The 25,554-nt window shown below is 38.5% G+C and overlaps 1 protein-coding gene across 1 annotated transcript in view; it reads right to left on the bottom strand.

Moving 5' to 3' along the window:
* FBN1 (fibrillin 1) overlaps positions 1–25,554 on the bottom strand; it is a 229,046-nt gene that overhangs the window by 164,855 nt on the left and 38,637 nt on the right. The window contains exons 4-5 of the mRNA XM_045900130.2: positions 24,934–25,029; positions 21,431–21,526 (exon numbers count right to left, since the gene is read on the bottom strand). Of these exons, the coding sequence (XP_045756086.1) occupies positions 21,431–21,526; positions 24,934–25,029 (192 nt within the window). The remainder of the gene's footprint in view (positions 1–21,430; positions 21,527–24,933; positions 25,030–25,554) is intronic.

Below are 25,554 nucleotides of genomic sequence, written 5' to 3'. Positions count from 1 at the left end.
CTCTGAAAATGCTGTTTTTGTTTTTTTTTGTTTTTCTAGGCCAAGCGTTTTTTTTTTCCCTCCATCAACTCATACAAATCCTTTCAGGTTCTACAAATCCTTAGCTTTCCCTTCTTCCAAACAATCTTCCTTGACCTCTCAGTTGATAACACATTTTTTTCCTCTACTCTCATCATACTTTGTGCATACATCTATCACACCACCATTACGCTGTACTGGGCCCCCTCGTTTACTCATTTACACCCTCATTTGCATGACTGGATTTGTGCCCACAAATTGTAAGCTCCAGGAGTCCAGGAATCTTGTTTTCTTGGTCTTTGTGCACTGGCACATCCTAATAAGTACTTGCTGGAAGAAGGAAGAGAAGGAGGGAAAGAGGAAGGGATGAAGGAAAAACAGACTAAAATGAATTTTTGGCTTAGAGTTACACCATTCATTCTTTCATTCATTCGGTATATTTTTAGTGAAAGCCCACTATGTGTCAGACACCACTCTGGCAGCTGAGGACACAACAAAGTAGCTGGGGGGAGTGGTGCAGAAAAGTAATCCCTGTCCTCATGAAGTTCAGTAGCATAGTGGAAAAGCTAGATCATAAATAGCTATATAATGTGTTAGGTAGAAGGAGTGGTCTGGAGAGCCATGAAGCAGAGAAGGTGGATAAGGGGTCCTACCAGAGGGGGGTTGCTATGAAAAACAAACCACCATTTTTCCCATTCAATGCCTCACCCTCAACCTTCATTATTTTTATTTTCCTTCTTATAAGGAATGCATGCTTTCCTTCTTCAGCCTCTCTTCCAATGGCAATTCTTTTAAAGCTCATAATTTTCAAGTCGTTGTTTTTAACCTCAGCCTTTTTTTCTGATGCCCAACATCAATTGGGCTATAAATCTGTCATATACTACTACTAGTTTAGGCCTCTCCGAGTTATAACCCATGTGGTCCAGCCAAGATACAGAGATTCCCAAAAATGCTTTCATCATATCCCAGCTGGAATCTCTTAATTCATTATTTTCAGGTCTAGCCAGTACCTCCTATGAGCACTTGCAGTACAGGAATAACTAGGTCACCATCATGTTCTCAAGATTCTGAATCCCTAATTACAATTCTCCCATGATAAAGGAATCTGTGTACAAATTTATGTGAACCAAGGTTTTTCCATTCTCAAGCCAACTAGTATTTTCTCCTGTGTAACTTGAGACAGAAACTCAGTTCTCGAGATAAAAAAGTATTTTAGGTTTATGAACCACTGATTAATTCCAAGGGAACATTCAAATATCTACCACCACTCTTTCCTAGCCCACTTAAATTATATTTTATTTTTTCCCCATTTTATCCATTATAATATACTCTGGCATTTTCACAATAAGAATGCAAGCAGGAAACAGATGAACTAGCCTCTTAAATAAACAAAGCCTGTTCTTTCTTGAATTAAGTAGTCCAAAAAATGCCCATTGCCCCTCCTTCCCTGGAGATTCTACAGTCAACAGTTTTGATTACTCAACAGTGTCATTTTTACTTTAATATTTCGTGTGCTGGTGACTCCCCATAATGCATGAATTAATGAAAAAAGTTAGGAAGTGAGCTAGCTGATACAGCATGACCATCCTATTTGCAACCCCTTCCCATAAGGTCTGAGATGGCATACAACACTAATATTAGTATATTTATAACATATATTTTGCTGTAAGAACAGTCTTCATTTGATACCAAATGACTGATTAAGGCAGCTTAACAATTCAATTTAAAAAATTAAGCTGTTATGGGATGTCTGGGTGGCTCAGTCGGTTAAGCATCTGCCTTCAGCTCAGGTCATGATCCCAGGGTCCTGGGATCGAGTCCTGCATTGGGCTCCCTTCTCCGTGGGGAGCCTGCTTCTCCCTCTGCCTCTGCCTCTTTCTCTCTCTGTCTTTCATGAATAAATAAATAAAATCTTAAAAAAAAATTAAGCTGTTATTATGCAGTTGTTACTAAAATATTATTGCTCTTTATACCAACAAACTGACTTAGAACACAGTTTACAAGAACTTGAAGATTAGAGTATATATTTTTGGCCAGGAAAGGAGCAGAGAATCAAGAGCGATTCTGTTGGTTCAAGTATTTGAGAAAAAAAAATTTTTTAAATCAAACCTTCTAAGGTTGGCAAATGGGTTCAAATTCATTTTTAGCTCATTTGTTAAAAGAGAAAAATAAGGAAGAAAATTCTAATCTCCAAGGTAAGAAGCATAGGGTACCTGCCTCCGCATGTGTACTCAAAAAGTATGTTCACAGAAATAATGCCTAAACATTATGGACAAAACAATACCTCTGCTGGTAATAATGTTACTTTTTCAGGCTGTGTGGAAACACAGTGAACTGGACCAACCTAAAGTGTCTGTGGTTTGATGTATCCTTTGTTAATGTTCCATTCTTAGACCTGTGCTCTCCAAAGTGCATCCTGTGATTTATTTTTAAGTGAAAAATGCCAGCTGCAAAAATGCATCTCCAACTTGTTAAAGCTTGTAGACATTTACAGTGACTATGTACCTGATTGGTGAACACAAGTTTGAAGGGAGGGCAGGCAAGGCAAATGCAATGTGAGGACCAGTGATGGAACCCGGAACACTAGAAAGTATTTTTGGGTGTCGTGATAAATGCCTGAATGTAGCAATTATAGCAGAGAATGAGAAGTTTTTCTTTACATGGTTATAATAGATAATTTCCTGGCAAAAAACAATTCTTAGAAATACCATCTTCATTGAACTTAGGGCTAATTCCATGTATGAAGCAAGCCAGTTACATGATTACTGTTAGATCTGTTGCTTAATTTTAACAATGGCTCTTCTTGACATATAGATGGCTAACAGACACATGAAAAGAAGCTCAACATTACTCATCATCATCATCAGGGAAATACAAATCAAAACTACAATGAGATATCACCTCACACCTGTCAGAATGGCTAAAATTAACAACATAGGAAACAACAGGTGTTGGCGAGGACATGGAAAAAGGGGAACCCTCTTACACTGCTGATGGGAATGCAAACTCGTGCAGCCGCTCTGGAAAACAGTATGGAGGTTCCTCAAAAAGTTAAAAATAAAACTACCCTATGATCCAGCAATTACTCTACTAGGTCTTTACCCAGAGAATAAAAAATACTAATTCAAAGGGATACATGCACCCTGGTGCTCAAAGCAGCATTATCTTCAATAGCCAAATTATGGAAACAGCCCAAGTACCCATTGACTGATGAATGGAAAAAGAAGATGTGGAGTGTGTGTGTGTGTGTGTGTGTGTATAATGTACACAATGTACACAATGGAATATTACTCAGCCATCGAAAAGAATGAAGTCTTGCCATTTGCAATGATGTGACTAGAGCTAGAAAGTATTATGCTAAGCAAAATAAGTCAGTCAGAGAAAGACAAATACCATATGATCTCACTCATGTGTGGAATTTAAGAAACAAAATAATGAACGTGGTGGGGTGGGGGGAAGAGAGGCAAACCAAGAAACAGACTCTTAACTATAGAGAACAAACTGAGGGTTACTAGAGGGGCAGGGGTGGAGGGATGGGCTAAATGGGTGATGGGGATTAAGGAGGACACTTGTGATGAGCACTGGTGTTGTATATAAGTGATGAATCACTAAATTCTACACCTGAAACTAATATTACACTGTATGTTAACTAACTGAAATTTAAATAAAAAATTAGAGAGAAAAAAAAAAAAAACAGCCCTTCTTTTTTTCTTTTTATATTGTGGTTTCACCTACATACAGTTGAACATATATTTCTACCATCTTCTCAAAAAAGCAGGGAAGGAAGAGAGTTGGTATTTTTTCATTTTTTACATTCTATAAAGTCTCAACTTCCCTGGAGCTAGTTTTCTGAAAGCTATGGATGTTTGGAACAGCTCAGGACATGAACAACAATGAGAATACTTTAGCAATCTTCTGACTGAGATGTAGAGTACTTTTGACTCTACCTCTTATCTCAGTCCACATGGATCCAGAGAACTATGTATGAAAAGAACACGCTCTGTCCTATCCCTTCACAAACTGTCAAGGGAAGAAATATTAAGTTGTAAATCAGGTCCTTTCAGGCTCCATGTCCTAGGAAGTGCTCCTAATCAATGAGTACCTCTTCCATACTTAATGAAACCCATGCACATTTAGATCCAATTCTTCTGAATGCCCTAAGGGTAGCAAGGTGCATATGCCTTTGAATAACCATTAGGACTAGGAGTTATTATTCGTATTAACTTCCTGAAGTTAAAAAAGGAACTCATTAAATAAATTACTTATTTATTCTGAAATCAGTTCTATATTGAAATGAATGATATTCTAAGATGGAATGAATTAAAAGATAACAGGAGAAAAGAGCCCAAATAATAAGAATCTAAGGGTAAATCTCTGACGGATAAAGAAATAAGTTCTTCCTTGCTTCTCAAGACAGTAAAACAATTTGCCCTGTAATTTCTTTAAAATATTTTGGATGAGAATACTCGCTTTGATAGCATAATCTCATGTTAACATTTTATATTTATTTAGTGAAGAGGAAGTTTCTGAAATATGTTTAATACTGTATAGAGTCTGAAGAAGAAAGAGTAATCAGTGAATAGTTACAAAATATAAATTTTGAAATCGAAGAGATAGATTATGACATTCCTGTTTCTCCTTTTTTTTTTTTTGACAGTTACTGAAGTTAAAAAGAAAGCCTGAAATATCCACCATTCTTATTTCTCAATCCAACATCTTACTTTAATTTTCTTTTCCTCCTTTCCATTTTTTCCTGCTGCTTTTCAGCCAACAGATCCTCATACCTACCCATGCCGTGTCACTATCAAAGAAGAACATACAACCACTATGCACACACCACAGCTAAAAGAAAACACAGAGTCTTTTGGACCATCTAACAAACATGACATTCATATTTCTTGGGGCAACTGAAAGGCATCTGTTAAGAGTCTGTAGTTCCCTAGCACTATGAAACATGAAATATATCCCCTGTTCTTTGGAGATCAATCTATCAATCAGTAAGTCAGTGTTTTTCTCTCCTAGCTTCTCCATGGAAATTCCACATTATATTCCCCCTAACATTAGCTTCTCAAGCTTTCTGAGATGCTTCGCCTAGAATTATATACCGCCCAAGTGCACTCTGTTAACTGGCTTTTCAATGAGACTTGGCAAGCTAATGCTCAGCCTATGGCTGACAGATAACCTTACAGTCAAGACACTGGATTGGGTCTTTTTGAGCAACTATGGCAAGGCCTGGGAAAAAAGAAACAAAATCTACTTAGACCATTCCAGTGATGCTAGACTATGCCAAAAGCCACACACCCAAATTTGAATTTCTTCTGAAAGCCAGATCTCCTTGTGACCAAATGTTTCTCAGGGGAAGAAAATTGATAGCATATTAATCCATGTCACTTTAGACTATCCAAAGCAATCCATTCTAATTCTTTTCATTCTTATTCCCCTATTTTCAGCCACAAATTAGCTAAGTTACCATTCTGTCACATAGAGTTAAATTACAACTGATTATAATTTCAAAATCAAATACAGTGAGTCAGAGGCGTAGGAAGCTACCCCCTGGAAACAGTGAATAAAACTGCCTGCACTGGTATAGTGGAGTAGACAAGAATCAAACACCAACCCCGATTCAGCTTGAGCCGGCACTGGGTTAAGTCAGGTCAGACATTGTTACGGCAACACATCAGCAAATCGTTCAGTCCACTCTGAACCCAGTCCTGTTGTTAAACGTGAGAGCCTGGATCTATGCCAGATCAATTCTTTTACTCAACAGATATTTAGTGAGCATCTACTATGTGTCAGCCATTATTCTAGGCATTGTGATAAAACAGGCAGAAATCCCCGTTCTCATGGAGCTCATGCTTACAGAGGAGACTATTCTCCTATTCTAAATCCCCTGTTATTTTTATAAGAACAAAACTGCAAATCCCCTTACATGTGCATCAAGAAAACAAACTGATCACAAAAGAAAACCAATTCTCAGCCCTTCCCTGAACACACAGTCCATTACACCTGGTCTAATTTCACGCTTACATAAATTACACCAGAGCAGAGCAGTTCATTCATACATCCAGATTCTCTGTGTCTGTGTGTTCTCAGGCTCCACTGGGACCACATTCTCTTCCTATTCCATTTACAGCTCAGTTGCAGCTAAGCTCCCACATCCATCACTATATTTGTCTTTGGCCTAGGCAAAAAATCTTTTCATCATACAGCATCAGCTTATAATTAACTACAAGCTCTCCCCAACAAATTCAATTGCAAAGATCTGCCTAGTCCCATAAAATTTAGTACTTTAAAACTTGATCTAAAGACTGAGAGACAGAGAGAATGGAAATAGCCAAGTGTCAGCAGGCCAACTGAGAATCAAAGAGGTACATGGGATGGAGAGAAAGGAAGAAAGGTACAGCTAAAATAAAGATAATTAATAATCACTAAATGTAATCCTACAGATGACTGTAGTTCTAAAATCCAGGCAAATATTTGTTGGAAAATATGGGTGCGCCATAGTCTGGGCAGAGGTAGAAAACAGAGATCTCTTTCTTTGACACATGAGGGTCCTTCCAATCTATTTCCTTGATTATAAAATATGAGTATTCTCTCAAGATTGCTCTAAGGATCAAGTGAGGCTGTGTATATGTCTATAAAGTACTGCATGTGTGAAAGAGATAACATAACTTCGGGTTTCTGAGGTATTAGAACTTCAGAGAATTCACTTAGCTAGCTATCTGACACTGTTCATGGTTTAAAAAGATCAAGAGGATAACTATCCATTAAAAGTAGAGATGGTAGATCACTCATTTCTTGTGTTATGAGAAATGAACTGTGCCTAAAAACTATTCACTTATTCATTCATCCAGTCAGCAAATACTTATTAAGTTACTAAGCGTCTAACACTGGAGGTAAAATGATAAATAAGACAGAGACAGTCCTTTCTCTCATGGAGCAGGAAAAGTAGTAAAAAACTAGTAAAAAACACCATGTGTCATTCTTATGTAAAGCCATACACCATGCAGCATGAGTTCATGTGTTGTACACAGTGAGCCTCCAACAATATTTGCTGTTTAATTTGCAATATATATTTTAGACACAGCAAGAGTTTATCCATCCAAAGCTGGCAAACCACATGTGGTATTATAAGAATGACATGACCAAACAGTATGTTGCTAGGTGGGTATTGTTATTGTTCACTTAAACCATTACAAATGTATCTAGTGACTGAGGTGGTGGCCATGACTTATCCAAACAGTAAATGATTTATTGATACCAGAATTGCTATTAGGACATCCAAAGGCGTTCCCTGGGGAGAAGTCCACTCAAAAGCATGAATTATCTCAACATGCTTGATGCCTCAGCAAACCATTTTCATGGTGTACTTGTTTTATGTATTTTAAAGGCATCTAAGTTCCAGTTTAATCACTTTCCTAGGGGAATGCTAGGGGTCAGAGTCCTAATAGAAACACAAGGATTAGAGGAAAAGCAATATAAGTAACATAAAACTCAAGATTCCCCTAGCTTCAAAGAGCATTGGAAACCTACAAGAAGCACTCTCCCACCTTAACAGGGTCAGTATTTGGAGGCTCTTTAGGGCAGATTCTCTCAGGGACGACCTGAGCCCTCAGGCTTCTAACATGCCATAGAAAAATCTACAGTGTTCTCATTCCCCAATGTGGGTGACACGGCACCACTGCCCATGTCTTAATGTGCTGCACGCAATGCTCCCTTACAATATTCTCCTGACCACTGCTCCCACCTCATCTTCCATCACTCTTCCTTACTGTCTGAACTCTGTCCATAAATGTTTTCTTTCATTTCTTCAAGTGCTTGCCATCTTAGGACCTTTACACACATTCTTCCTCCCACCTAGAAAGCTTCCCCTCACTCTTCACATGGCTGGCCACTTCTCATTCTTCAGAGAGTCACCTCTGACCATCAGTCCACATGCATCATTATTCTCTGCTCTCATACCCTCTATTTTCCTTCGTGGCCTTCACCACATTGGTACTTTGGTGTTTCTCTGTTTACTTTTATAATCTCTGCTTCTCCCATTAGAGTGTAACTCCCAAAGGCAGAGGTAAGTGTTTCACGTACTATTACACATCTCCAGTCATTAACACGGTGCCTGGGAAATAATTGATAACAAAATAGATAAAATCACATCTCGAACACTTTCTTTCCAGCTTAATATTATACCTTTTTATGGGCTCATTTAACAAAACTGAATACTGAAGTGAGGTTTGAAGTGCATGGTTTTAAAATACCCCAACATTGGTCATAGCAACATTTTTCTAGATATGTCACCTTAGGCAAGGGAAACAAAAGCAAAAATAAACTGTTGGGACTACATCAAAATAAAAAGCTTCTGCACCGTGAAGGAAACCATCAACAAAACAAAAAGGCAACCTATTGAATAGGAGAAGATATTTGCAAATAAGATATCCAATAGGGAGTTAATATCCAAAATATATAAAGAATTATACAACTCAACACCAAAACACAAACAATTCAGTTTAAAAACTGGGCAGAGGACCTAAATAGACATTTTTTCAAAGAAGACATGCAGGTCAACAGACACATGAAAAGATGCTCAATATCACTCATCAACAGGGAAATGGAAATCAAAACTACAATGAGATATCACCTCACACCTGTTGGAATGGCTAAAATCAAAATCCTAAGAAACAACAGGTTTTGGTGAGGATATGGAGAAAAAATAACTCTCAAGCAGTGTTGGTAGGAATGTAAATTGGTACAGCCACTAGGGAAAACAGTATGGAAGTTCCTCAAAAATTTAAAAATAGAAATACCATATGATTCAATAATTCCACTACTGGATATTTACATAAAGAAAATGAAAACAATAGTTTAAGAAGATACATGCACTGCTGTGTTTATTATAGCATTATTTATAATAGCCAAGACAGAGAAGCAATTCAAGTGTCCATCAATATATAAGTGGATAAAGAAGATGTGGCGTGTATATACAATGGAATATTACTCAGCCATAAGAAGGGACAAGATCTTGCCATTTGAGACAACCTGGATAGACCTAGAGAGTATTATGCTAAGTGAAATATGTCAGATAGAGAAAGACAAAAGTGTCATATGATTCCACTTAAATGTGGAATCTAAAAAACAAAACAAATGAATAAACAAACAAAAAGCAGAATCAGACCTATAAATACAGAGAACAGGATTTCTTCCAGAGCCTGAGCTCTTAACAATAGTCAGGCAATTGAAAAAACATAACATCTCCTAATTAGGCATCTTAAATTAAAACACTGAAATTACTGTCACGTGATATTGACAGGTTGGAATGAGGACTCCTTTGGAATAAATTTAGTTTTGAAAATAATGTTCCTATCATTTCCTCTCATTCATAAAATTAAAGAATAACAATCTAGGAGTCATGAGAACATGCGAGCCCTATGCACACTTCAGGTTGGCTCAGTAAAGGGATGTAATGACTTCTCAGAGCCATTGCCTTTTGTTTGGGTTTGTGATAGCTTGTTCTGCTTGGCAGTGTGGAAAAACACTGTAGAAAGAAATGAAGCCTAAATAAGGTCTGAAAAGAAATAGCTCCATCCAACTCCAAATTGTGCTATTTTTTTTTTTAATTAAAGAATTTTCTGTGGTGTTTAAGGGTTGTTTTTCTCAAAGAGGGCAATTCAAACTGTTATTACACACTGCTATTTACACACTGCTATCCAAAGCCAGTTTTATCATCATTTAAATGTATGTATGCCTCTGCCTTTTATTTTTCCCACAGTACAACAAGAAAGTTCCAAAACATTCCCCACTTTGCAAATGAAGTTTACAAATCATCATACAAAGAATGAATCAAAATTTACTTCAGGAGAGCCACGGTTTTGCCTTTGTCTTTTAAAGTTCACTAGTTTGAATTTAAAGAATAAATCACTGGAATTCCTAACAGAATGTAAGACTTTTCCATACACTTTAGGAAAGAAATGACCCCTAAGAGCTAATGCATATTTATAAAACCATTTTCAATTTGGGTAAAATTTGCCCCCAAGCCCGCAAGCCTTCTCCTTAACCTAGTTGAGTGTCCTACAACAGTGAAGGTCAACAATGTCTCCTATGAGGAAGCAGACAAGAGGGTAAGGGATCTCCAGGGACAGAGACAGAAATGGGCCCGTTTTAAGATTTGCACCATTAGAACATTCTTTATTTCCTGAGGAAATAAATACCCCAATCTACTGTTTAAAGCTCTTCTGAAACAGTTCAGAGAAAAGGGATTGCTGCTGAGGGAATATGGTAGGAAAGTTGGAGAACATTTCCTTTCATGTGTGCCACAGAATAATTCACTTCCCACACATTTCAATTATCAATATCTGTACTCATATTTCCACATGGAATACAGATGCATTTGTAGGTGTTATTGTTCAGAATACCTATTTTAAAAATGTTGTATTAAACAAATATATTTAATACTTAAATGCTATCTCTCATCAACTTCAAGATCCCACAGTTAAATTAAGTAAATCAAGAAAGATTTAATAAATACCTACTCTCCTCATAGCACTGGGCTTGGTGCTCAGTGAGACATAATTTTTGTTCTTTGGTCTACAGGAAGCACCATAGCCCAGCTAGAAGACTATATATAAATCAGCATTTTATTAGCCCCCAAACCAGAACTAGATCAGCAAATTTGATAATCCCCAGATCATGGGATCTGATAAGCCAATTTAATTTTCTAAAAAATAGTAGTTAAAAATTATGTGTGTGTATATTCACATATATATTCATGCCTGTGTATGTACATATATTCATATTTTTAAATTAATATGTCATTTATGTTTCATTTAGTGAAGAAAATTTTTTTTTAATTTTATTTATTTATTTGCGAGAGAGAATGAGATAGAGAGAGCATGAGAGGGGGGAGGGTCAGAGGGAGAAGCAGACTCCCCGCCGAGCAGGGAGCCCAATGTGGGACTCCATCCCAGGACTCCAGGATCATGACCTGAGCCAAAGGCAGTCGCTTAACCAACTGAGCCACCCAGGCGCCCGTGAAGAAAATATTTTTAAGAAAACTTAAATTTTATAACTTATTTATAAGGCTTCCTAAAAAGGCATGAAACAGGATTCTATGTTTTTATGCTGATATAAGTATCTCAACACAAGAATCAATAAATGTCCACAGGAAAAAGTTTTTGACAAGACGAACATGTGCATCATTCTTTACTTCTTAATAAACATCATTAAAAACCATATATATATATATATATATCCCCAAAGACAGGGACTGGGTCACCTAATCATTTAAAAATATACTGAAGTACAAGAAAAATAAGAATTCATTAGAGGAACAGAAATACTATAATGGTTAATGTGGCTTAAAGTGAATGACAAAGACCAAACATTTAATGCACACATTAACCATCAAATAGAAATATGGAGGAGGTCTGGGCAGCCAAAGAGAATGATGTCAGTGAAGTTGCATGGTAATTGATGGAGTTGGGAGGTGGCACTCCCTAAGGTCAGGAAAGGGCTGGAGGAATAAGCCTTAGAGTTGACCTTGAAAGAAAAGAATTTAACTAATCTAGAAAAAGAAGCTCTAGTTTCAAGAATATCTGATACTCCCAGTTCTGGTAAGTAGAACCCTCAAGTGTTGATAAAAACCAAATGGCATACATGCCAATCACATCAAACCTTTCTGAACCAGGTATTTATCACTACTTAATGGGAGTATCCCACCCACCACCTTGCCTAGGTGATACTTTAGAATGTTTGAAAACCAAATCCCTGGGAATGGGTGTTTCATACTGCCCTTCAATTTATGGCCAAATGAATCCTCTTAGGAACACAAAAGGTGAGTTACTACATGTTGAGAATCTTCCTCCAAGAACCTCTAGACATGTAGTAGACAAATATTCATCCTCAGATAAGGATCATATATGGATTTAAAATATCTATGTAGAACACAAAGGCGTTGTCAGAGATGTCAAGTGACTTTCAAAATAACTGCTAAAATAATCAGAATCCAGATCCTCGGTATAAAGATGTTAAAGGTGTTAATGGAGAAGTGTGGGGGGGGGGGAGGATGGGGATTCTAAAATTCATGGATTTAGAAGTGCTGAGTTAAACTAAGTAAAAACAGTTACCTTCATGAAGTACTCCCAAGAGCTAACATGCTAATACACCCACTGCCTCTCTAAAAAATACACCCACTGCCTCTCTATACAGTTTCCAAAATGCTATTGACCATGGAAACTTCATTTCATGGAACCCCCATGGGACTAATGTTCTACAAAAAGTACTTTGGCACATCATCTAGACCACGAAGTTCCATATATTTGTCCAATATACATTCATAAACCAAAAACAGAACAGACTCTCTAGAGGCCATAACTACTAGAGAACATGAACACCAAGCGTTCTCAAGGACTCTCAATTAAGCATATAAAATTGGTAAGGGTCTCCAGGCTGCTCTCCATGGGATTAAGCTAAAACAGTTTCAGAAATAGACGAGTCCACCCACTAAGAATTTCTTGAAATCCCAATACCCTGCCTTATACAGAAATGGTGCAGAAGCCATTGTTCAGTAAAACAGAAGAGCACCACAAAGAGATTTGAAATAGACCTTCCCTTCTTTGGAGTTGAGCAAGTTGACATCATGCCCCCTCCTCTTTTCTCATAGGAGGTCTCCAACACTAGCATAGGAAGGACTTCCTAAGGGCAACTTTGCCCTCCATCTTCTCCTGGTCAATTGCAGCCTCTGCATCTTTATACTATCTCTTCCCTTCATCTATAGTACTTTTCATCTACTCTACCTAGCTAAATATTTGCCATGCTTGGTTATTTTACTATTTCGTATATGCATCTCTATCTTTTCAAAAAATGATTTTTAGTTCCTGATGACAAGAACCATAAATTTCCTTCTGATTCCATCACAGTGCCTAGCTTAGGGCTGAGCCTTTATGAAATACTTGCTATAGTTGTTAGACCTAACTGACATGACTACGAGAGATTTTGCTCATCAATTATATTTGAACAAAATTCAACTTAGAAATTCCTGAGAAATTAGACTAACCTAAAACCTCTAATTTTGTTTTTTGTGGTTTTTTTTACACTGGTTTATTTTTAAATACCAATACAGGCTCTGATTCTCTAAGATGCTGCTTTCTTAAAAGTTGAAGAAGAAGCAGTGGGAAGAAGGAAAACTGGAGCCCTAATAGAGCCCTTAGGTGAAGTGTTGATGTGTAACATTAGAAGCAAAGCTCTAGAGCTGTGCTGTCCAATATGACAGCTACCAGCCACATTTGGCTCTTAGCTGGCCCAAAATGAGATGTGGCATAATATGCATGAGGGCTTAAAGTCTTAGTGTGGAAAAAAGAAAGCAACATATCTCAGTAATTCGTAGTACTGTGTATCTATTAAAATGCAACTTTTAGATATACTGGGTTAAACAAAATACATTATTAAAATTAGTTTTACCTGTTTCTCTTTACTTTTTCATGTGGCTACTAAAAAGTTAAAATTCTATACGTGGCTCACATTATATTTGTATTGGTCAGTGCTGGCAATAGTATTTTGAGTACCCAAGACTGAAAAGTGATCCAACTATTAAGTGAGGCTACTAACTTACAAAAACTAGTTCCATCTTTTTTAAAAGTTCATAAGAGCTTTAAAAAAGAAAAAAAAACAATAAATTTGAAAACAAACTATCTTGGAAGATGAAACCATGATACCAAATTTTATATCAAATTCAATAACTTTTTTTTCAAATTTAAGAACTATATTAAATGATTCATTTTGATATTAGAGGATGTTACAATGAACATTTCAGTTGAAGCACCAAGATAAAAGATGCCACATGCTGGGGCGCCTGGGTGGCTCAGTCGTTAAGTGTCTGCCTTCAGCTCAGGTCATGATCCCAGGGTCCTGGGATTGAGCCCCGCATCGGGCTCCCTGCTCCGCGGGAGGCCTGCTTCTCCCTCTCCCACTCCCCCTGCTTGTGTTCCCTCTCTCGCTATCTCTCTCTCTGTCAAATAAATAAATAAAATCTTAAAAAAAAAAAAAGATGCCACATTCTAAGTCAAGTGTGACACTATGATGCAGAATTTGCAAAGGAGGTGATGACAATCTGGTCATAGGGTTCTTAAATCATGCCTAACAGGAATTTAACCATGTCTGAGGTAGTCAGAGATGGGAAGGGGATTACTTGAGAGAGAGCTGGACTGTCACTAGCTCTCTAGGAAGCTGGTAGAGGACCACATTATGATGACAAGCATGAGAGGGGCTACAAGGAGACTACTCAGACTACATGCTATGTATCCACTGCAGTTTGGAGGACACTGGGGATTGGGAACTATCTAATGCCTGGAAACTGGCTGGCCAGATGCTTGATGTGATTGAAGGGGGAGGCTGCTACTGTGTTGAAGTTGTCTCGCACTCTGCAAATGTACTGTGGCAAAAAACAGCATGAGTGTTTTCCACCAGGTCATTGTGGACTACTGTAAGAGAAAGCTGGTGTGGAGTGGGCTTAGATCCCTTCTCAGAGGGCTGCTGGCAGTGGAGTGACAAAGAGGTCCCAGATGGCTGGAGGTACCTCTGGACATCCAGGGCTTGAGGAAGGAAATGTAAGCAACCATTAAGAATACAGACATCTTTGCTCACATAAAGGACCCACAGGAAAGACATTCTGAAAGGGACCAGAAAATGTCACCCACAAGCTGGAGGAAAACTAGCCCATGAGAGGGCTAGGAAGTGGGAGACAGAAACTAAACTGCTTTGTGATGGCCTCCCACCAGTCCTGCTTGTTCACACCAGGCACGTGCAGCATCCAGAGGCATGGTAGCATACATTCCCTACATGTACACAGTTATTCAACCACCAAACCTCAATGTCTAGCTCAACAGATGCATTTTCTGGAAATGTTCTAGGAAGATCAAGTTTATTCAATGATCCACCAACTGCCAAATATTGCAATACCACTTCAGATGCATAGTAACATTTAGGTCATTCGGCACCTGCTATCTACACATGGGTATTTACTTTCCATTTAGACTAAATCCCATAGGCAAAGCTCACAAAAGCCTCAACATATTTCAGTAAGAGCAGTTTATTGCCTGTTACCTTTTAGAAAAAAGAAATTCATAGTTCACAGAGCTTTGCATTCCAAAGGCACTTTGAGAATGGGAGTTAGCTTGCGGCATTTATCCTGGGGACTTTAATAATAACCACCTAAAATGTAAAATTAGTATCAGAAATGCAGTGTTAACCATACTTCCAAGCAGAGACAGAGGGGAAAAAGGAGTCTAGATTTCATCAGTACCATCCAGAAAAACTCCAGGAAGAAAGTACCGGAAAATCCGCTCTTGATTCTGTGAAGCATTCTAGGCAGTCCTCTGAGAGTAGGTCATGCTTCTACTTTCTTGTTAGAAGGCAAATGTATCCAAATGAGACTACCTGGTTATTAAGTATTTGGGTCATTATATGTTAGTCCTTTCCATTCACTAAACAAACTGCAGACACTGCTTTCCTGGATTTACAAAATAAAGGCTTAATTGCTTTCAGGATCTTTTTTTTTTTTTTAATTGTTAAATGAAATCATTAAAAACAATCTCTGTGCAAAACCATCATTTTTGTATCATCAGAGTCACTGCACGTAAGAGAATGAAGTAGAATTACAACCAACCTATCCGCCTTCTGTTCTATTTCCACTGTTGTGTAAAACAAAGAAAAAACCCAAACAAACAAACAAACAAAAACCCTAAACATCTTTTCCGACTCTATTAACACTGGGATTCCCTAAAGGAGGCAAGTATGATGAACAAAGATTAGTTCACCTTCTCTGGTCATACTTCTCTGATGGACTATGAATTATTGCTACACTTTCATTTTTATTCTACTCATTTGCCCCCCCCCATTGTTCTTTATACTTAGAGCTATCAGTTCAATAAGGTTTTCCCCTATACTTTATCAACTAATAACCACAGAACACCAGCAGACTTTCTTGATTTGACAAAAATCCAAGCATCGTTTTCACGGTTTAGACTTGAGTAGGAATTTAGCACTGAACAAATGATTCGGGATGGGGAAAAGTCCATGTCCATGCTTACATTCAGATGGTACATGATGAAGATCTCCAGAAGGAGTAACAATAGAAAATATCTTATTATTAGCACTTATGCTTTCAAAAGGATTCATCTTCTGGCTCGCATAAAATTTAACATTAGAATGTTAATCCAATTCCATGTGCTTTAAGAGTCACACAAGACAATTCTTTTCACTGTTTTTTAATCTAAGTCAATTTTTGACCCCAAACGAAGTGTTTGACTATCCACTATAGTCACTAGAATGGACCCTATTTTAGGCTGTTTCTAAAAAATTTAAATGCCTCCCAGAAAGGAGGGCAAAATGTTCACATACTCATTTGAATCTATTGCTGACTCCATAAAGACAATTTCAAAAAATAGTTTCCAAATATGATTTGGAGAATTGTAATATCATAGGAAAACTATATCACCTTCCATGGTAACCACACAAATAGCAATATTCATTTTGTATGTGTACATTTCAGAATGTTGGTTCAGTCCTTTGGAGTCAATTTATAAGTACTACAAACAAATAGGAATCATCCTTTGTTTAAAATATCAAAATCAAGCAAACAGAGAAATAGTCCAAGTCCCAACATTAGATACACCCAAGCAATACTCAAGACTCCTTTCTCTTGGCTTTTAAAATTATTTAAAAGCAACTTAGCTCAACTCTACCAGGGAGGAAAACTACTTACCTAGCTGAATTTCTTGAAGTGCTTTTTTTCTTTTAAATCTATTACTTCCATGCTAAAACTCATAGTTCTGGATTTCTTCTTATGATTCCTCAGAAAAATTCTCTCTGGTTACTAATAAGCTCTTCCCAGAGAAACCCAAATATAGCACAGTGGTTATGTGCATAGGCTTTTAAGCCAGTTTAGCTGGTTTCAGTTTTTTCGTTGCACCTCTTACAAGCTGTCTGACCTCGGACAAGCTCTTTGACCTCTCTCTGCATCTGTTCACTCCTCTGTAAAGTGGGACTCATTGTAGGACTTAACTCATAAGCTTGTTGCAAATTGCCCAAGTAAAGTGTTCAGCACACTGCCTGGAACCCTCTAAGTACCCAGGACATGTCACCTGTTGCTACATCAAAGGGCCTCTTTGTGATTCTCATTCTTTCTGGACCCTTTGAATAGTCTAACAATTGTCAGGTTATTTCTTGAACTGCTTGTTTTTAGTTTCTTTGGCTCAGTGCTCCCCTGGTTCTCTTGCTTCTCCTCATGTTTTCTCAGTATCTATCTTCTGTTCTCTTCTTCCCTAAGCCTATTCATCATTATCCCTTCCCCATCTCCAACTTCAGCTCTGTTCCCATTATTGTCTCTTTTATCATTATCTGGAGAAGTCTTATCCGCTCACATGATTCACTGTGTTTAATATAAGAGCATTTAACAAGACTTTAAGTAGTCAGCATTCTGAGGAAAGATAGCAAGAGAAAATGTGATTCCACATAGTCTTGTTGGCAATAACTATGGCAATACCCAGCTAGCTTGTGTTGTCACTCTGCCAAAATAGGCACTGACCTCATTTCAATACTCTAATAAGAAATCCTAATTAAAAGAAAGAAAGGAAGAAAGAAAAGAAAGAAAGAAGAAAGAAAGAAAGAAAGAAAGAAAGAAAGAAAGAAAGAAAGAAAGAAAGAAAGAAAGAAAGAAAGAAAGAAAGAAAATGCTAACATACTGTACCACTGAGGGTTGGCAAGAGAAGTTTTACTAAGTTGCTCAAGGCCCCAGCAGAGAGAAGGCAAAATGAAGGGGAGTGGGGGAGGAGGCTATCCAAAAAACCGTAAGTGTAAATTTACACTCTATGTAAATATAGTAGGAGGTGGCAGACTTAAGTGCTCACAGGGCTAAGCAGCAAACTAAATGGAAGCAAACTAAAAATGGATGAAGTGAGCACAATGCATCATGATAGGGAGTGGTAAAGCCTGTGACAAATTGGAAAACGTAACTAGGGTATTCACATTCAGTTTTTAAAAAGTAAACACTGCAGGCCAAGCAAATCATAGGTCTCTACTTTTCCTCCTTTTAGTATAGAGATCCAGGCAACAGTATCACTGCCACCTGCCCAATGAAGCTCACAAGCCAAGATATTCTTTAAAAACATTACTTATTTTACTGGCTGAAAGCTACAAGTGAGACAAATTTGCTTCATGTTCTGGTTGCATTTGTTGAATGAATGTTCTAATTTGCAACTCAAGCATGGATCGACTGCTTATCTCCATCACAAATCCAAACACTATGTTCATGGATTATTAAGATTCACTTACGGGCTCAAAGTGATCCAAATCCTGCCAGTGTCACCCCCAAAGGGTATTCCATACTTGCATTGGCTCTCTGAGGTAGTTACAGATGTACAGAAGTTCCAATATCTGCCGGGGACAAAGCTGCTTATCCTGAGAAGTACTTGTAACTGACATTTGAAATGGTCCTTTCCATGTGTATTACATCATGATAGGAAGCTGTTTATTTGCTTATTGCCACCTGGTTTTAGTCAAAATACACCTTCCTTTCTGCATCCTTTCCAACTGAAAAAATGACAGTCTTGTGGCCCTAAAAGATCACTCTCGTGAAAATAGGGCCACATTCAATTAGTCATCAACACTGTAAACTCTGCTTAAAGTGAAACCAGTGAAAAGTATCCAGGACTATCCACAAGTAGGTAAACAGCAATTCTAGGAGATACTTGTTCATATCTGATACTCATATCTCCAGATTTTCTGGTGCTTTAAAATAAGTGCAGTTCAAAATTTATTGGCCATGTACTATGCATTAGGCATTGAACTTGGTGTGGGAATTAAAAAGCTGATGAAACCATAGTTGCTGCTGACAAGCTTATACCCTAGTCAGGGAGAGAGGCATGGGAACCTGCAGTTTCAATATAATGTGGTAAGTGCTATCAAAACAGGCGTGGAGAGTGTGCTAAGGGAGAACGCAGAAGGAGGACTTGGCTCAGCCTCCTGGAAGGGAGAAAGGAAATTAGTAAAGACTTCTTAGAAGTTCTTTTTAAAAATAAAAAGCCATATTCCAATTAAAACATAATGCAACTAGCCTAGGTAGTTAAACAACTTAATAAACCCACCTAGGTAATAAACAACTTAATCAGTATACTAACCCACCATCAGAAGTCACACTGAACACTTCCCTATGCTTCAGGATGGATTTGTCCTGACTCAGTCCTACATTTTTATTAATCATTCTTGAAATCATGAGCATGCCATTTGAGTAAAGGGATATAATTCTTTAAAGCAGTAAGCAGATGACTTCCATAAGGGCAGGAAATAGTGAAGACTCTCTAAGTGGAAATTTCTCCCATGTAGTGAGGGAAATTGTACTTATGTTTCCCTTTTCCCATTGAATGTCCGGGACGGTATTCATGGGTAGAACAGGCAAAGGGTAACAATGAAAGAGAGACTGCTTCCTCCCCAACCTCCACTATAGCACATGCCTGAAAATCTGCCATTTGGGGATTAATTTTATTTGGGGATAATCACCACTGTGAAGATCTATGGGACCAAAATATATTTACACCTAGTACAAATTTCAGGATAGCGTTATCACCAAAGGGAGCAGTTAAAGATACTCCAAACGTAGAGAAATCCCTGAATAACATGCCAGTTTTGATTCAAAGTTTAGTAACTCAATGCATTTACTTCATTCCTTAATCTCAGTCAAAGGTGAAGTCTTTGAAGAAATAACTGTGGAATGGTTAAATATCATGCCCCCTTTATTTTAGACTGTGTTATCATCAATGCCTGAACTATGGCAATCAATATTTACAGTAAATCATTAACTACTCTCTTAGAGGTAAAATGCCCTATAACTTCCTCCTATGTGTGATTTTTTCTAAAATAAATTAAACCCAGGATTATCATCTGAGGAATTATTTTCACACACCACTGTCCAAGTTACACACTAACAATTTTAATCGCAACAATTTAAATCCCACATCATCTCACTGAGTAATAATAAGGCCACAGAATGATACTACCTAATCGAAAGAGGTACCTTTATTATTTTGAATACCATTAGAGATTTATTATCTCCAAATCAATAAAAATACTTTAGGTTAGAAAGAGAAACACTTTTAAAGGGGGACTCCAAAATGATGCTGCTGATGATGATGCATTACTCATCCATACCATTTAGTGGTACTGAATTAAGATACAATATAATATATCAATTAATAATAGTAATTGGCCTAGTACCTCTAGGCCCTTGTTATAATTACTATTGACCTAGTTACATCCTACTAAAACAGGTATTATTGCTTTATCAGCAAATAACTGAATTTAGATGAAGTTGTAAAAACAGAAGCAGAAAATAATTTCTCCCATACCAATCTCTGCTCTTTGTTTTTAACATAACATATATTCAACATCTGCTACTTGAATCTTAGCTTTGCATCTCAGAATAGAAAAAAATCTTTATACAACTTTGGATAAAAAGTGATGATTCTAGTTTAAAAGGTTCATGAGTATTTTTAATCAGTGTTTTCATGACTACTTGTGCAGTTTTTTATGAAATAAACCTCCCACACTCTCACCATAGAACTGGGAACAATGAGAAACGGCTATGAATGTAGAGACAAGGCAATCAATAAAGCCAAAGTTCAGGGGGTTGGAGGAAAAACTCAACAATATTGCATACCTAAATACATCTCAATATCATATTTGCATTTACGGGTAGGCAAATCAGGTAGAGCATTTCTTTTAATTAGGAGCAGCCGTGAGCATCAGACTTAAATACAGAAAAACCACATTCCGACGAAAGCATATTATTAGGTGTGTGAACTTAGGCAGATTCCTTGCCCTCATCGAGCCTTGGTCTTTCCATATGGAAAAGTGAGGCGTATCAGAGGGCTACACTGAGTATTGGATAAACCACATACGTGAAAGTCCAGTTCGCCCACGATCGACATTTCTAGTGAATTCTGGAGGTTATGCTTATAGGCTACTACAGCCCCCAGTGGGTTCTCACAGATCTTTAAGCGCTCTAAATTTTTTCCTTTCCACACAGATGTTTCGTTTGGAGCAACTTCTCTAATTTACTAGGACAACAATGAGCTCAATCCTTACCCTTACGGAAAATCCTTCCCTTTTTATCTTGATGCCTGCTGACTGGTGCTTAGGCATGGGATCACTAGTGAGTCCTGCAGTCCACTGGCAAGAATTATGGAATGACATGCATAGACTTGGGGTCACGCTGTCTTGTCATCACAGGAACCTTCCCAGTGACAGATCAGAAACCCCCTTGAAGCTCAGCAAAATTCATGCAGGAGCTGCATAAACCCAATGCGCGCTTAAATCAGGAATAGCTTTAGCCATCAGAACATATTTACACTCACTCATTTTTAAAAATTACCTCTTTCACACTGGGGTCCAGTAAAGCCGTAAGTGCAGGCACATCGATTCGGGGCCACACACCTGCCTCCGTTGAGGCATCCACTCTCACAGACGGCTGGAAGGGAAGGAGGGAGAAGGTGAGAGCCTTCACCGGAAATCAGATGCGAATGGAGTAACACTTACCGTCCCCTGAGGCACAACAATAAAAAATCTAAACAATCACCCTGGTATTCGTTTTCAACAGTTACGTTCCAGTTCCAGCTCTGCATATGTTCCTCAATCAACTCGGGTTAAACTGCCTGGAACAAGTGAGTTTACACCCATGTTGATGCTGAGAGTTTCATTCTGGGGAGTATCCGAGCAATGCTTTCAGTTCTGTATCTAAAATGGTGGTTTATAAGAGATGTCACTGGATGAGAACTGCATTTTAGCAAGCTGAGTCTTTTGCTTATGATTTGAGGGCTCCCACGAGGGAAAACATTAGCCTCTGTCACTGGTACAGAAATACGGCATGTTAAATCACACAATTAACTACAAACAATAAAACATTAATTCTAACCATATTTATGGGCCGGAAGGAAGACCCAAGCGACTGTTGTAACAGAATCTATTGGTGAGAGAAGTCCAGTGATGCTTGAGGGAGGGACATTCTACTTGCCAGAAAAGGCATTAAAATAAGAACTGAGAGCTCATGCCCTGAACAACTCTTCTCTGTACAATTTCCTGCAATTCTTTCATGCATGGCCTCTTTCTAGGCATCTTTATCCACAAGTGGTGGGCTCTTCTGAGCCAAATTTGCCAGTACCACTCCCTCTTGAAAGCCCAGCTCCTATCTCATTCCCTAATACCTCCTCCTTTTGAGTTAATTCCTCCTTCCTATATCTCCTGCACACTTTATCTGTATCCTCGTGGCAGTCATGGACTTGAGCCACTCAGATCTGCCTCCAAGAAAACCTACTGTAAGGAGCTTAGCTGGCCGACAGTCCCCAGCCACCACACCTTCAGATCTGCTTCATGTTCACACCAAGGACACAGATCTCCTGGCTGCTACCACCCAATGACTAAGCTTAGTGAGGTACCAGAGACGGGGCACTTCTGCCCATCATGGAACTCTCCCAACGGGAAATCTTTGCTCTGGGCTCACCATCAGCCTGGCCAAGGCTTTCTTAGAGCTGCATTCTAGTCTGAGGCACCTTCTACACAATCTACCCAATCCCCTTCTCCTTGCACAGGGGCGAAGACCAGCATCGTGGTCTGAAGGCTCTCCCCTCCTACTCCTGCTTTCTCACCCCTTTCTTCTTTACAGGCCTTTCCCACAATAAATCTCTTGTATATCCAATTCTGTCTTGGCATCTGGTTGGGATCAGAGGACTTGAACTGACACAACCCCTTATAGCCAAAACTATGGCAAGAGCCCATTTCTCATCATAAAATTAGAGAGGTTTACATACATTAATTGTTCTGATTTGCCTCTTAATTTACAGTCAGGGAAGAAGGAAAAGATTTTAGGTAGAAAAGAAATTTTAAGATGGCCTAAGCCAACCATCCTATTGTATAGATTAGGAAAGTGAGGTCTAGGAAAGTTTTTCTAACTCTGAAAGTGTTAACCAAATGCCTGTTGTGTGGTAGATTCATGGCTGAACTCCCTCAAGGAGCACCAAAGGGAGCAGAAGATGCCCAGCAGCTCCTCATGATTCCCTTTCCAAAAATGCCTTTGACTCCACCCCCCTCCCACCAGCTCAGTAGCCACAGCCTTGGTACTAGTTTTCCTGCTTCCTGTTTCTTCCCACTGCAGTTATACCCCCACACTGTGGCCACCACAATCTTCCTCATTGTAAACCACTGTAAGCGAAGCGTCTTGAGGCCAGCATTTCATAGCATTAAATGCACGGGCCATGAAGTCAGACTGCTTGGGTTCAAAGCCTAACTCTGCCAATCCCTCCCCATATAACTTCAGACAAGTTACTGATGTCCCTGTGCCCCATTCTCCTCATCTGCTGGCGGTAAAAGACGTCTCTAACTCAGGAGGTTACAGTTTTATTCAATGAGTTAATGCATGTGAAGAGTTGGAAAATGTGCCCAGCACATGGTAAATGTAGAGTAAATAGTTCAGCCGAGGAATGGTTGTTGTTGGTTGGTTGTTGTTGTCTCACTCCTCTTCCCTGGCTCTACTGTGGATGCAAACACGGTATGCATAAAGGCACTCAAAACCTGGGTCCCCAACTTTCATTTTGACCTTATCTGCCTTCCCATCACCTTCCTCAGCAACATGTGCTACGTCTGACATCTCATCCTCTGCCGTGACCTTGTGCTTTGGCCCATGCTCTGCCAGTGGCATGAGAAGCCCATCCCCTATCATCTGACAAGTGAACCCCATCCCATCCTTCAAGACCCAGCTCAAGGGTCTCCCACATTGGGGAAGCTGTCCTGTGTCTCCTCTCCCCACACTGCTGTTGTGGGCTACTCAAAACTCAGTCGTTATTCTTACCACATGTGCAGTGCGTGGACAGTCACGGGGGCATTATATAAATTTTGGGCATTATATAAATTTTGGTTCATTTATAGTAACAATATTCATTGTAGCAAATATATATACAATGGCAAAGACTGGAAACAATATGAATAAATGCTCATCATTAAAGATTCATTAAATAAGCAATAAAGCAGCTATTTAACAGAGTATTCTGCAACCATTAAAACGTATTTTAAAATGTTTAATAATGTGGAACATACTTCTAATAAAATATTAAGTAAAAAAGGAGTATGAAAAGTCATGTATACAGTAAGATTTCATGTGCCAAATATGCATTAAAAGACTAGAAGGTAATATCTGGAATGATAGGATTATGGAGAATTTTATTATTTTCTCTTTTTGAAATTTTCCAAATTTTCTGCAGGGTGTATATATTCCTCTTAGTGTAATAAAAAGTAAGCTTTCTTGAAGGAATTTTCATCTTCTGCAGGGGCTGACTGAGAGTAGACACAAAATAAACAGTGTTCATGAATGAACCAGCAAACCAAACACCATGTGGTATTACAGTAGTAGAATCTAGGTTGGGAAACTGGAGAGATGCAGATATTATTAGTCAAGAAAAAGAGCATGTTTGGGGAGAAAGACGAGGTTGAGTTTTGAAATACTTCGAGATGCTTCTTAAAAAGCCAGGTGGACATATTCAGCAATCAAATGGAAGGTATATATCTGGAACAAACAAGAATTCTACACCTTGGGTGCTGATCATACATGAAGGGGATGAGGTAAGCAGGGGTGCCGAAGATAAATGAGAAGAAAATGAGCCCAACCAGCACTCCCAAGGTTCCAATCAGAAATCTGGTGCAAAGTGCATTAGATGGGTGATCTGGTCATCTGTAAGACTCACCAGACATCTATAAAAATGCCACCTCCCAGATAACCAAAGAGAATCCATCAGCACTGAGCTCTATATTCTTTTTGTCTCCGTAGCTGTCTACACATTTGCCTACATAGTTTAGCAGGTAGGATACCTATGGGTATGGTTTACTTACGTTGTCCACAGTGAGTGCCTATGTATCCTTTCTGGCACAGACAGTGATCATCACTACAGCTACCTCCATTCATACAGCGAATGTTACAGTGTTGGACTTGAAAAGGAAAAAAAAAAAAAAAGAATGATTTACTTTTGCAGTTTAAGTAGGTAGATTGCAACACTTCACAGGAATTGATCTGTAGTGATCTGGAGAGAAAATAAAATGGTTTATCAAGATTCACATACTTGTGCAGAAATAACCTAACTGACAACACTAACCGTGTTATTTTTAGTGAGTATAAAATCAATTACAATGCAATTGTTTCTTTGATATTTACTGTAATGGTGCTAAATGACTTCCCTAATTCAGCAGGACTTCCCACTCAATGTCATTTCTGAAATTTATAACAACAAGAAAATAGTGCCTTGAGCAACCTTATGAGACAAGATTACAATGGCAATAATTTTCCTGTTACAAGATTTAGAGTCCCACTGTAGGTGGCCAGGAAAACGGTCTGAGTGAGAAATTCCAAGGAATTTTGTTAAAAGAAATTTTGGAGGCAGCAAAAAGAAGAAAAAACTACCTACAAGAGCACTTAATAACAAGGCTGCCTGATAATGGAGGCGGCCGGCCTTGGCT

This window comes from Mirounga angustirostris, unplaced genomic scaffold (genome assembly GCF_029215605.1).
Source record: "Mirounga angustirostris isolate CCGP_5_RB_7025 unplaced genomic scaffold, mMirAng1.0.hap1 SCAF_9, whole genome shotgun sequence".
In the NCBI taxonomy this organism is placed as follows: Eukaryota; Metazoa; Chordata; class Mammalia; order Carnivora; family Phocidae; genus Mirounga; species Mirounga angustirostris.
The sequence above is the reverse complement of the archived record's forward strand: the minus strand, read 5'-3'. Positions and strand labels throughout refer to the sequence as shown.